General features: G+C 36.9%; 1 protein-coding gene across 1 annotated transcript; it reads right to left on the bottom strand.

Annotated features, from left to right (window-relative positions):
- Positions 1–1,136: 1,136 nt before the first annotated feature.
- PDF1B (peptide deformylase 1B) lies at positions 1,137–11,568 on the bottom strand. Its single transcript, XM_089148816.1, has 6 exons — positions 11,295–11,568; positions 10,940–11,078; positions 9,541–9,733; positions 8,366–8,476; positions 6,614–6,676; positions 1,137–1,411 (listed from the first exon to the last, which is right to left on the bottom strand). The coding sequence occupies exons 1-6, from the start codon at positions 11,512–11,514 to the stop codon at positions 1,304–1,306; spliced, it is 834 nt and encodes a 277-aa protein (XP_089004942.1). The 5' UTR covers positions 11,515–11,568; the 3' UTR covers positions 1,137–1,303.
- Positions 11,569–11,758: the final 190 nt, after the last annotated feature.

Genomic DNA, 11,758 nt, shown 5'->3' with positions numbered 1-11,758 from the left:
TATTCATTCATCATTTTTTCGTAATTCATCATTTGATATAACAAATTTCAATGAGAATGGCATCAAATTGTGAAGCAAGAAAATATTTGTTTATACTAATATTTTTTTCGATAAAAAGTATTTTTGTAAACGATTATTTTTTTCTTATGAAACTCTGGATTAGGTTAGGGATTTCAAGTATTATGAAACTGTTACCTCTGTCAAATGATAATTTTTTGATGTCTCTACATTGATATTTAATATATTTCTGTTAATAGAGTTTTGAGTTTATTTCACTATTTAAAGAGGTACACTGATTTGTTTGAACCTGAAGCCAAGATGCAAGACCGGAGACCCTTGACCCTCATATTTTTAATTTAAAATGGACTATAAATGTTTGATAACAGGTAGGGAACGCTCTCAATAATCCAAATCATTAATTAACCCAAACCAAAACTAGAATTTTGCTAATGATCTATATTTAAACTTGATGCTTTCAGCCTGAAACTGTTAAAACTCAAACCTGTACCATTAACACCCGTAAGTCCAACACCATGTCGAAACAAATGGCACTAATATTGATATTGAAACACATTAAGAAGACAGGAAGGTTTGGACGAAGACCAAGAAGTTCCAATATGGAGCGAAGAAGGTAGCAGGGGTTCAGGAATAGGAAGCAAGGGGTAGGACTGAGGGTTGGTTGAGCTGTCACAGTGTTTGTGGAGTGTGGCATAATACGAAGGCGATGCTTGGGAGTTTTGACGACAACAATTTAGGCCAATACCTGCAATGACAAGACAGTTTTCCATCCTAGAGTTCACCAACCTCTACTATGGAATGAAACTGTATTTCCAATATACCATCTCATTGAAGTACTTGTGGGAGGATGACCAAACAAAGTACCTCCAATACCAACTGATGGCCCTACATTCATGACTGCCAACAACAAAAAGACATTCCATCTTGTGTTCCATAATTTGCATCAATGGTGGTATAGCATATAGTTTGCAATAGATTGAACAACTTCAAATGACAATATGAACAGACCAATAACTGATTCTTACTGGTGTATACAACTGTGAATAGGCTTCTTCTGCATCAAGCAACCTAGTTTTGAAACATCCAAAAGCTGATGCAACAATCTATGCTTCTCCTGATTAGCCAATTCCTCACAAAAATCTTTCTGCACCAGGCTTAGTATTAGCATCTGTCATGTATAAGTACAGGGAACAGTACTGGAACTATCCCAATTCCCAAGTGAGACAATTAGAAGAGAACGGCATAAATATGTTGATACATGAACCCTTAGCCGATTAAAGTTTGTTCAGACTCGTGATCTTCCAAAGCCAGCAACTACGTTCTGTGTTGTACGGGTACCAATCTTTTCAGGGCTTGGAAATCCAGTAGTCTCTTCATACTTCTTTTCCAAAGCCTGTCAAATATATGACCAAGATGGTGAGCAAACTATGCCATATCTTACTCTTCTTAGGCATGCTGCATGCACGTTTTGACATGAACGGGAGAAAGTAAAAGAAAAAATAAATAAATTTTTAATCATAGAATTGATTGCACAGACAACACATAACTGATGTAAAGGCTTACACAGCAGCAGCCCCTCTCCAATGCCCAAACTCTGTAAAATAAATTTCAGGGAGTAGAATATTTCACTTAACTTATTCTACTTTCAGGAACTTCACATCTGTTGAAGTATGTATACTTGGGTACAGTGGGAGTACACAAGTTCATACACACTTTTACTTTGTGCTCTCATTACTTTTTACTCTTTACTTAGATTACTTAGATTACAAGTAAATTAGGTTGTCATATATTGTCAGGACATCCTCAGAGTATTTGTTCCCATGTTATGTAATATTCTAGGAGATCTTTCCCAGCTCTATAAATAAAGTTGCTTGGGAGAACAGCTACATCCTGCACAACTCTCCCTCTTCCCTTCTCTCTTTTTCTTCTCTGTTTCTTTATTCTGGGTTCAAAGGTTTCATCGTTGTAACATGCTGTGAAACTAGATCCAGTTTCTTATATTGGAAGTTTTCTGTTTTGAGTCTTCTTAAGTAACCCTGCACAACTTCTACCTGTTGCAGCAGTTGCTGCTTCCTAATTACTACAAATCAGACTATTAGATGAAGAAGTAGAACTTCAAGTCTGAGTACATACTTGTTGCTGCCCACGATGGATTTCTAGGAAATAGTGTTCTCAGAATTTTGTGCTTCTAGGACTAGATGTTGCTGCCACCTGATGATGGTGTCAATTAGTCACCCTACAGGAAGAACTCAAGCCATGGTGATGCAACTCAGTGATTTGATTTTGAACTTTCTCTCTCCAAAGGATGCCAGATTCCTTTTATTTCAGGTTGTTCTTGTTGATCAGCTTGCTACCATCCAGGTTCTTCTACTTCATCTCTTTTGGGGTTACTTGCTACTGTACATAAGGTATTCCTGCTGCTGAAACTATTCTACAATTGAGATTATTTCAAGTCTTTTGCTGTCCCTAGTGTCTCCATATCCAAGTCCAAATCACCACAATTTAGTTCAGTGGTGTCTCAATCTACTTATTATGGGATTGAGCAATGGATTCATGTTAAAGGAAAAATTACATACATTAAGGAAGACCCCACTAAAGTTGATTTGAAAGATCCTACAACTGTCACGGTCCACGATGAGTGGATGTGATAGAACTCAGTTCTGAAAATCTGGTTATGGAACCGTGTTGAACCCCAAATTGCTTGCTAATCTGATGTTTCATACATTGGCTAAAGGAGTATGGGATTATCTTGCTGAAGGTTACTTCAGGTGAAGAATATTTCACGTACTAATGAGTTATATGAGAAACTATTCCAATTTACCCAAGGGATAAGTCCCTCAATGACTACTTCAGCACTTATAAAGGGTATCTTGAGGAGTTACAGGCCTATCAGCCCATTACTCTCCATGTAGCTAAATTTTTAGCTGGTCTCCACCCTGACTAGCAGGCCATTAAAGGGCTATTACTTGTTGGAGAGGCAATGCCATCTCTCAACATTACTTTCTCTCATCTGAACTTGTTATTGGCTCTTTGAAGCCTTCTAGTGCTACCTCTTTCAAAGAAATTCTGCCTTCATGGCTGATCATGGCAAAAACAATTATAGAGGTCATGGCCATGCCATGGCAGCAACTCTGCTGGTCGAGGTTCTAGTGGACAATAGCTGGATAAAGCCTCCAGTCAATGTACCTTTTGTGGAAAACCTATGATGCAGAATTAAAGACATATTTAAGAAAGAAAAAACCCATTGGGTTAAGCCCATCAAAGGCCTAAAGCTATCACCCAAATTAGCCCATGGCTTTAATGGGCTAGGACTATTTTAGTGGGTTAAAGTTAGCCCACATATGTTGAACTTTGTAGTCTAGACCTAAGCTTAAGTCTAATTTTTGAAATTCAATAAAAGGGGCTGTGGTTTGAAAATAAAATAACTCATTGTCAAAGAGTTAGGTAGTAGTTGAGTTATTAATAGGTAGGTGGTGTTAGCTAGTGGTTAGATGTTACCATTAATGTTTATGTCTCTTTAGAATGCTATATAAAGAGACTTACGTAAGAGAAGTGGCAAGCGGGTTTTACTGGGTTCACCAACAGATATCCCACCTGGAGTTGTGGTTATACTCAGTTGGTTTAGCCGGAATTAGCCCTATATCTTCTGAATATGATGTGATTATCAGTTTTATTTACATCCTAAATTGGAACAAAGACATTCTTGTAATAATATTACATCTTTACTTAACAAATCTTTTTTTATGGATCTATAGCTCAATTGGTAGAGTACTTGGAACATAACCATGTTTCAAGAGATGGTGGTTCAAATCCACCAAGATTCTTTTAATTCAATGGTGGATTGCTGGTGAATTACATTATACAAGATAAAGAACAACATGAAACCTAAGACACTGTTTTTTCAACTGCCCTGCCTGGGAAGAGCAACAGCAGGGTTGCCTCTAATCACTTATAATATACATTTTATTCTAGGATTTATACTTTTATTGGGGGAAAATTGTGTATATACTTATGATATTTGAACAATTGTTAGTTTAAGTATAGACGTGTCTAACTTTTTTTCTTAAGTTGGTTTTATTATTATTATTATTTTTTTTTTTAAAAGTGCCTATTTTATCCATACCAAACAAGATTTTGTGCCCATATTTGCCACAGGCATGTGCACATTCTGTTATTACCAAACAAGATTCCAACAGCCAGAAATGAGCCATCGGCACAGCCACAATGGGAACTGATTCTCCCCCATTTTGCCCGTCTGGGCATAGAATGCTTTCCAAACATCCCCTTGGGTACCGTGGGAGTAGAGAAGTTCATATACTCCTTTGCAACAATTTTTGCTTTTACTTTTAATTTATTACTCTTCAGTTAGATTACAAGTAAATTAGACTGTCATATACTCTCAAGATATCCTATGGTATTTGTTTCCATATGATGTAATATTCTGAGAGTATATGTTTCCTCATTATGTAATACTCTAGGAGATTTTCCCGAGCTCTATAAACAAAATTGCTTGGGAGAGTTGCTGCATTTTGTGCAACTCTCTCTTCCCTTCTCCTGTTTTCTTCTTGTTCTCTGTCTCTATTCTGGTTTCACAGGTTTGATCATTGTAACATCATCAAAACAAACAAAACCTTAATAAATGATGGATCAGGAAAGGTCCTTGAGAATCTCATGGCCCCTTTGACCAGAAATTCCATTTTCATTTCTGTTCAAAAGGATGTGGCAAAATTGACTGGTTCCTCAGGAAAACAAAGAGATAGACAATCAAATGCTAGCTTCCATGGTTTTGCATAAACTTACTTTTCCTAGTTTTGGCCATGCAAGTGTATAATGCAGAACTGAAAGCTACAAAACTAATAGATGTGATGCAATCCCAGCACTGGATTGGACTATTTTAAAATGAAATGGGTGTTGGGCCTTTGTGCCACAGGTTTATATGGTCATGCTCCTATTTTATGGGCCTAAAATTTGAGGGTCTAGGCCAAGTACAAAAACAGTTAGTTGGTTAAATTTGGCTTATTTTTATGGAACTCTGATCCAATTTATTTTCATATGAACAAAGAAGTTTTTCATACTTAAAGTTATTAAGATTGTATTAGGAAGTCTCCACATTCTCCACACACAAGGGGCAAAAGTGTCATTTGTTTAGTTGTTTTAAAGTCTTTTAAGTTGTTATTAAGACTTTAGGTGTTGGTCAGACATTGAGTTTTTTCCCCATTTTATTCAAGTTGCAATTTGCTATGTAATCCCCCATCATATTGAGCAAATCAAATTGTTACTTTTGAGTTAAGAAATCAGGTCCAAGACCTCTTCTTCCTCTTTGAGACCGGCAGGTCTGGGTAGGAACACCATTGGCTAGCAGGCCTTGGACCTATGCAGGAGTCTTCGCAATGTCTGAGACCTAACCTCCTTCCTCTAATAGCTGCAGGGTCGTGTTCCTTGATTTACCAAGTAGATTTGAGATCTAGGCACGGAGTATGCATAGCCAACCTCCCAAGGTCAAGGACCTTTCTCCTACCTCTCCTCTCTTCAATTTTACTTTTCAGGTTTTTGGTGCAATCCTCCATTAAACCTGCAACTCAACTTCCCTAGGGTGCAGCACATTCAATAAACCATAATTTCCCATTAAAAGAAACTGAAACTTTGTGGATAACCTTCAACTTTGACAGTCCTAACTTCAACTGGAGTTGCTTATTCTTCCATCCGCCAAATTCCCATTAAACCATCTCAAACCATACACCTAGTCACCTACCCGACTATTTCATGTGGTTTTGTCAATCAGATTTGTTTCTCCTTTTGAGGAAGTCATCCCCTTTAAGGAGACACCCAATTGACCTTAATACAGCCTTCAGTTTCCTGACTCTTAAAACCCTAATTTCCATCAACTACCACTTTAGGAGCCATTAGAATTGCTTCAAACTCACACCGTTCCATCAGTAGGGCCCATACATCATTAATGTAAAGCTACTTCCTCATCTGAGCATGAAAAACCCACAAAACAACCCCACTACTTGTCAACGAAAAATTCCTTTATTACATTCTAGTTTATTAAAGATTCTGTTACATTGGCCCCTGTGCAGTCCTCCCAGCCCAAGGCTACATTATGATGTTAAAATGCCAATGTTAACTTATGTACTGAGGGGGTACATACGTGAATTTATTTTATTTTATTCCCTTAAGTTATATAAAGTTATATAGCTACCATAGGCTTATTAGTTACCTGATCCCCAAGTTACATGTTTCTGCTTTTGGATGTAAACAGTTTAGGAGGTCTGTTTCCTAAATTGAGTCCCTTCAACCACATAATAAGATCGTGGTGGGGAGAGGAGGCTACACTTTCTAACAGAGCTCTCTCCCACCTCTTATACTCAGCTTCTTCTTCTATATGCATCAAGTCTCCTCTTTTAAAAAAAAAAAAAATTCCCTTTTTTCTTTTCAGAAGGTGGGTGTGGTTTTGCTTTGGCAGAGATATGTGAACTGTGAAGAAAGGTGTAATTTTCCCCCTTGTTTGTTTGTATGCTTCATGGATTCACAAAGAATTACAGCAATGCCCAAAGACAAACCAGAAATAGTGGTATATTATACTTCTACACACCTGTAGCTCTGTACGGATAGTGTCAAGAATTTCTTCAGTCATTCTATCAAAAAAAAGAATTCCCTGCAAATTCTCAAGACAAAAATAAATACTTTAATATGTGAACCACCATGACACAATATCTATGAAAGCATTATAACTGAAAAACTGCAAAACTCCAATGAACTTCTCTCTTTTTTCTGCATGATCAAAAATTCATTACCAGACTAACAATGGAAATAGAAAAAGAGAGGGGAAGGGGTGAAGCACTTCTATTACTCATGCATGCTATGTTATTTGACTGTAAAAAAGCAAGACAAATGATTAAAAACATTGAATCTTCTGGTAAATCAACCCATATGAAACTGTGGACCTCACTAGCATTAGAGGTAGTAGTCATGATTTAATGTTGGGCCCCCAAACAAACAAAAAAAAAAAGTCATGATTTACTGAGAACTGTTTTGAAACAACCTAGGGAGATGCAAGCCCCGTTAAGTATGCCGAGATAGATCCATGGGTGAGACTTACTGTGTAATACACAACAGACATAAGATGAGAAAAGGGCAATTGAGATCTGAGATGTTATGAAAATGTGCATTAAAGACAAGAAAATGCAGTTGATCTATCGCTGTCACTGAGAGCTTCTATTCTTCTTTTTTAAACTGATGCTGCTCACATCATAGCTGCTTATTCTGCTGAAAAAGATAATCACAGCCATGTACATACCAACACGAGTTTGAAAAGCTCTAGCACACGCATATGCTCATCCTGCAGCACAAACATCTCTGAATCTGGTACAACAATACAAAGTCCACACTCACAGCACATATATATGTGGTCAGGCACCTACATTCATGGAACAATGCTCACTGGGCCTTTATACTTGCTCAATACTTCATTTCTGTTGCACTTATAGTTGGGTACTAAATACTTAAATATCAAATACCTACTAGACTGAAAATCCATATTTAATTGAAAACAGCTTTGGGTTGGTACAAGCCTGTGTTGCATCATATACACAAGTCTAGTAACTTTGGAGCCATGTTTCCTACTTCTTGGGGGCTAGAGCTTAGCCAACCGAATGAATTTGCGCCCTCTATCACATGAAACCACCATGTCTATTCATGCTAGCCATATGGTCAGCAGTTAGCTCTTTAACAACTACAAAGTTGCCTTGCCCAGCTGGCATTTAAGATGATTTTTTTGACTATTTGTGAGAGAAAACATAGAGTAATTACAAGTAACTAAAAAGCCTTTCGCTCCTTCCCCCCTCCTGCTTTAAAAGAAATATATGGGGAGAATATAAAATAGTTGGAAGGTAGGTAAAAGTTGTAGAATCAGGTCTATTTCAAATAAACCAAATCCTTTGAGATGTTCTTACCACTAAGCACCTGTTTCCAACCTAGTAAACTTGTTGCTGAATATTAACAAATGAAGTATCATTTGTCATACATGTAATTTGTCAGATGAAATGGAAATTCTTTAGACTTATTCATCTATTAATGGGTTAAACTTCACTTAAAGATATAATGTACATGTTAGGAATCACAAACCAATTTGGTCTGAAGGCTTAAAAAAAAAGGAATCCTTAGAAACTGTTCTTAGGATTTAGGACTCCGGATATACACCTAAACAGTAGACACCACTGAACTTCAAATAAATGGCCCACTTATCATGCCTTGTTCCTTCCATCTAAATCTAAAAACAAGAAATGGAGATTTTAGTTTCAACATGCTAATGGATTAATAGTCAACAGTTGAAGAAAAAAATAACCTGCAAATGGTCAAACTCATGCTGGAAAACCCTTGCAGGAAGGCCTGACAAGTTAAATGAAAACCTTGCACCTGTAATATCACGAGCATCAACCTTCACAGTTTCTGGCCTCTGAAAAGAAGAACAGGAGAGCCCATGTTTAATTTCACAAAAGATTGTTACATTATTGACAAAGAGCTCCACATTAGCCAAGACACACAAGAGTTGATATTAAGCCTTGAACTAGAAACTGTAATACCATCTCAAGAGATTCAAGCATCATATGAAGGATAGTTTAATTTTTGCACATTCTTTCAGGATATGCATCTTCCCATGTTGATGAAAAAACAAATCCTTTATGATCTTCTGTCTTTTTACTGAGATTCAACTGTCTTTTAGACCTGAGAATTCAGCTAAAAAGTCTTTCAAGGAAAAAGAGAGTTTTTTTTTTTTTTTTGGGGGGGGGGATTTGGAGGTGACCAGAGTCTCAGGAGTCCTAAATAGAGGTTGATGATATGTTTCAATTTTCCTGCACAAAAATTTTAAGGTTATATGGGCTTTAGTCAGAGTAGACGAAGCAAGGGTTAAAAAAAAGAAGCATTCTTGTGAACACATCCCAAGGCCTTTGTTATTGACTTGGATGATGACTTGATGATAAAACTCAATTCAAACTTGTACCATGACCTGGATAATAAATTGATTATACAACTCAACTCAACCTTATCACAACCAAATGAGGTCAGCCAATGGAGCATCTTAAACCAATTACATTTTACAGTGATGCCATCCAGCTCTAGAGCATCATTTATCTTATGTTCTCATCTCAATGATATGGCTCTTGAAAATTTCAATTTATATTACATAATAATGGAAACAAAACAGGGTGAAAAATGGTTCACTATTGATCATGGAATAGTCTGACAGGTGTTTATAATGAAGTTCATTTAAACTGCTCCTATCAAATTTGCCACTCCAAAGATCTTCAGATCATCAAGGTTTATATGAATGCATCTCCAAGAGAGTGCTTATAATGAAATTTATTTAAACTGCTGCTATCAAATCTGCCACTACAAATATCCCCAAACTGCAAATTGTCAAAGTGTATAAAAATGCATCTCCAAGTACTGTTCAGATAAACATTCCATTTGTGTTCTAAACTCATAAGAAGACATGTAAAACCAATATCTAAAGATTACCTTCACATCAGCATAAATTCCAGGAAAGGATAAGCAACCTTCATTGAAAGGCACCATCTTCTTAGAATATTTGTAGACTCGGGGGTTTATTAGAACAATTTCCTCTCCTTCACCAGCTTCGCCAGCAGGATTAAACACCATAAGCTGAATATTGAGTCCTACTTGAGGTGCTGAAAGCCCAATGCCATCGGTTCTGTGCAAAAGGAAGCCAACAAGTATGTTTCACTCCTGTAAATACCAGCATTATTTATAAGCATATAATTAATAATAATGATGATAATGATAGAGCAGAAAACTCTAATCATCAATCAGATTTTGAAGATCCAACTGGCTTAGAATACATTAGGCAGTTGCTATGGAAGTATTATCATGCAAAGCAGAACGAACAGAGTAGCATTCACCCCTCCCCTTGGCTGCAGAGGGGGAAGAGATCATAATTACATAACATGATCCAACTAAGTTTTATCCCAACTAGCTGGGCTTATCATGAATCCTATTTGTGGAAGCCTTGAAGCAGAACACTTAAAATTTTAAAGAGTATGAAATGTATGACGTATTCAAATGGCTCTCAATTAATATATTATTAACTCATAAATTTTACAGAGTAAGAAAAGTATGACATACTCAATTGGGTCACACCACTTGACACTAGCAAAGCCCAATAAGGAATGGAATCAGGTTTTTTTGCAATAAACATAGCATTAAAGAAACAAGTTCTGCAATTCGTTAACTCGTAAATTTTTTTAGAGAAAAATGTTTCTTCCACTAATCTCCAAATGTTGGTGATCACAATTGGAGGAGGAAGGATTCCACTAAATCTTCTCCATTAAAGTGTTGGGTGGAGATTGACCCACCTTTCCATGTTCAAAGTTCATAATTGTGAACCATTGGAGGTTTTTTTGCGGTGCTAAAAGAAGTAACCCTAAAACTGTCTTGAAATTTTTGTTTCAGATATCCTGTAATGCGTGATGATTGATTATTTTTATCGGATAGGAATATTTTCAATTTGGTACCGTTCCTTCCTTCAAAAGAACCATGGTGCAAAAAGAATCCAAATTTAGCACTGCTTCACTTTTTAACCACAATTAACTCTTACAAGAGTTGCAGATTTATCCTCTAATACATTCACCAATATATAGATTTACGGATGGGGTTGAAACGTACATAGGCTACTCCAGAAAACCTAGTTTATATATAAGTGAACAACTTGGAAAGGTAAAACAAGCAAGATAAGCACAAACTCCATGGATAACCAGCTAACTGAAAATTGCTAACATCAAGGAGCAAAAATACGACCATATTACCCATACAAAGACACTTGAGTGCATGACAAATTGAATGTATGCATAAAATGTTCTTGTTTGTGTGTGTGATTTCTATAAACTGTTAAAGGACTTACTTGTACATTACATCAAACATCTCGTCGACTAACTTCTTCAGATTCTCATCAAAATTACCAATTCGCTTGTTCCTCGCTCTTAGTATTGGGTCGGGGTACTCCACGATTTTGAGAGGTGACTCAAAGGAGAGATCAGCAACTACAGAAAATACAGATTCACCAGATTCAAGGCCCTATAAGAATTGAAAATTAACGCAGGGGAGGGGCGGAGGAACATGTATTTCAGCTTTGTTCTGCTATTCGAATTTCATACTTCTTAACAAGAACAAACAGAAACATCTAGAGATTCTTCAATGAAATTATCGACCAAGACATTCGAGTAAAGATTCACAAAAAGATCCAAAAGAAAACTCACGAGATGCTATTTCATCCTCTTTATACGTAGCGGTTCGCCTTGCTAACGCAGAAATCTCCATTACAGGAGCACTGCTCATGGTATTGTAGGAGCGGACTCGATTGTGTGGAGAGAATCGGCGAATGCTATGCAGGCTAGAGGGAATTCTCGCTCCTTGAGAGACGAAGGAAACCAGTGTGTAAGAGATGGAGGAGGGTTGTAAACAACGAACACACGCCATTCACGTCTCTGTGAAGATCAAAGCACGGCGACCTCACGACCGATTGGTCCTGGAATCCTGATAACAAGCAAAAGCTCGACCACGAGGTTTTAATGGGTTTTTAATAGGGCTTTCGGTCATTCCTTTTTTTTTCTTTTTTCTTTTTCTAATTTCTAATCTAATTAGTCATAATTTTGGAAATTTCGCGGGTATTTTAAAATATGATTTGATAAATTTTATTTGGACTTTTTAGTAAGTTTTGTAG

This window comes from Hakea prostrata, chromosome 3 (genome assembly GCF_041222555.1).
Source record: "Hakea prostrata isolate BN-2017 chromosome 3, UWA_Hpros_2, whole genome shotgun sequence".
Lineage (NCBI taxonomy): Eukaryota > Viridiplantae > Streptophyta > Magnoliopsida > Proteales > Proteaceae > Hakea > Hakea prostrata.
Note: the sequence above shows the minus strand (reverse complement) of the source record. Positions and strands in the feature narration are given on the sequence as shown.

What these genes read in the sequence shown, in the direction of transcription:
- PDF1B (XM_089148816.1), bottom strand. Translation starts at nt 11,514, where the DNA reads ATGGCGTGTGTTCGTTGTTTACAACCCTCCTCCATCTCTTACACACTG. An exon ending in GAATTTATGCTGATGTGAAG is followed by an intron (nt 8,477 to 9,540) that starts GTAATCTTTAGA and finishes TCTTCTTTTCAG; the next exon opens with AGGCCAGAAACTGTGAAGGT. An exon ending in ATGAGTTTGACCATTTGCAG is followed by an intron (nt 6,677 to 8,365) that starts GTTATTTTTTTC and finishes GAGAATTTGCAG; the next exon opens with GGAATTCTTTTTTTTGATAG.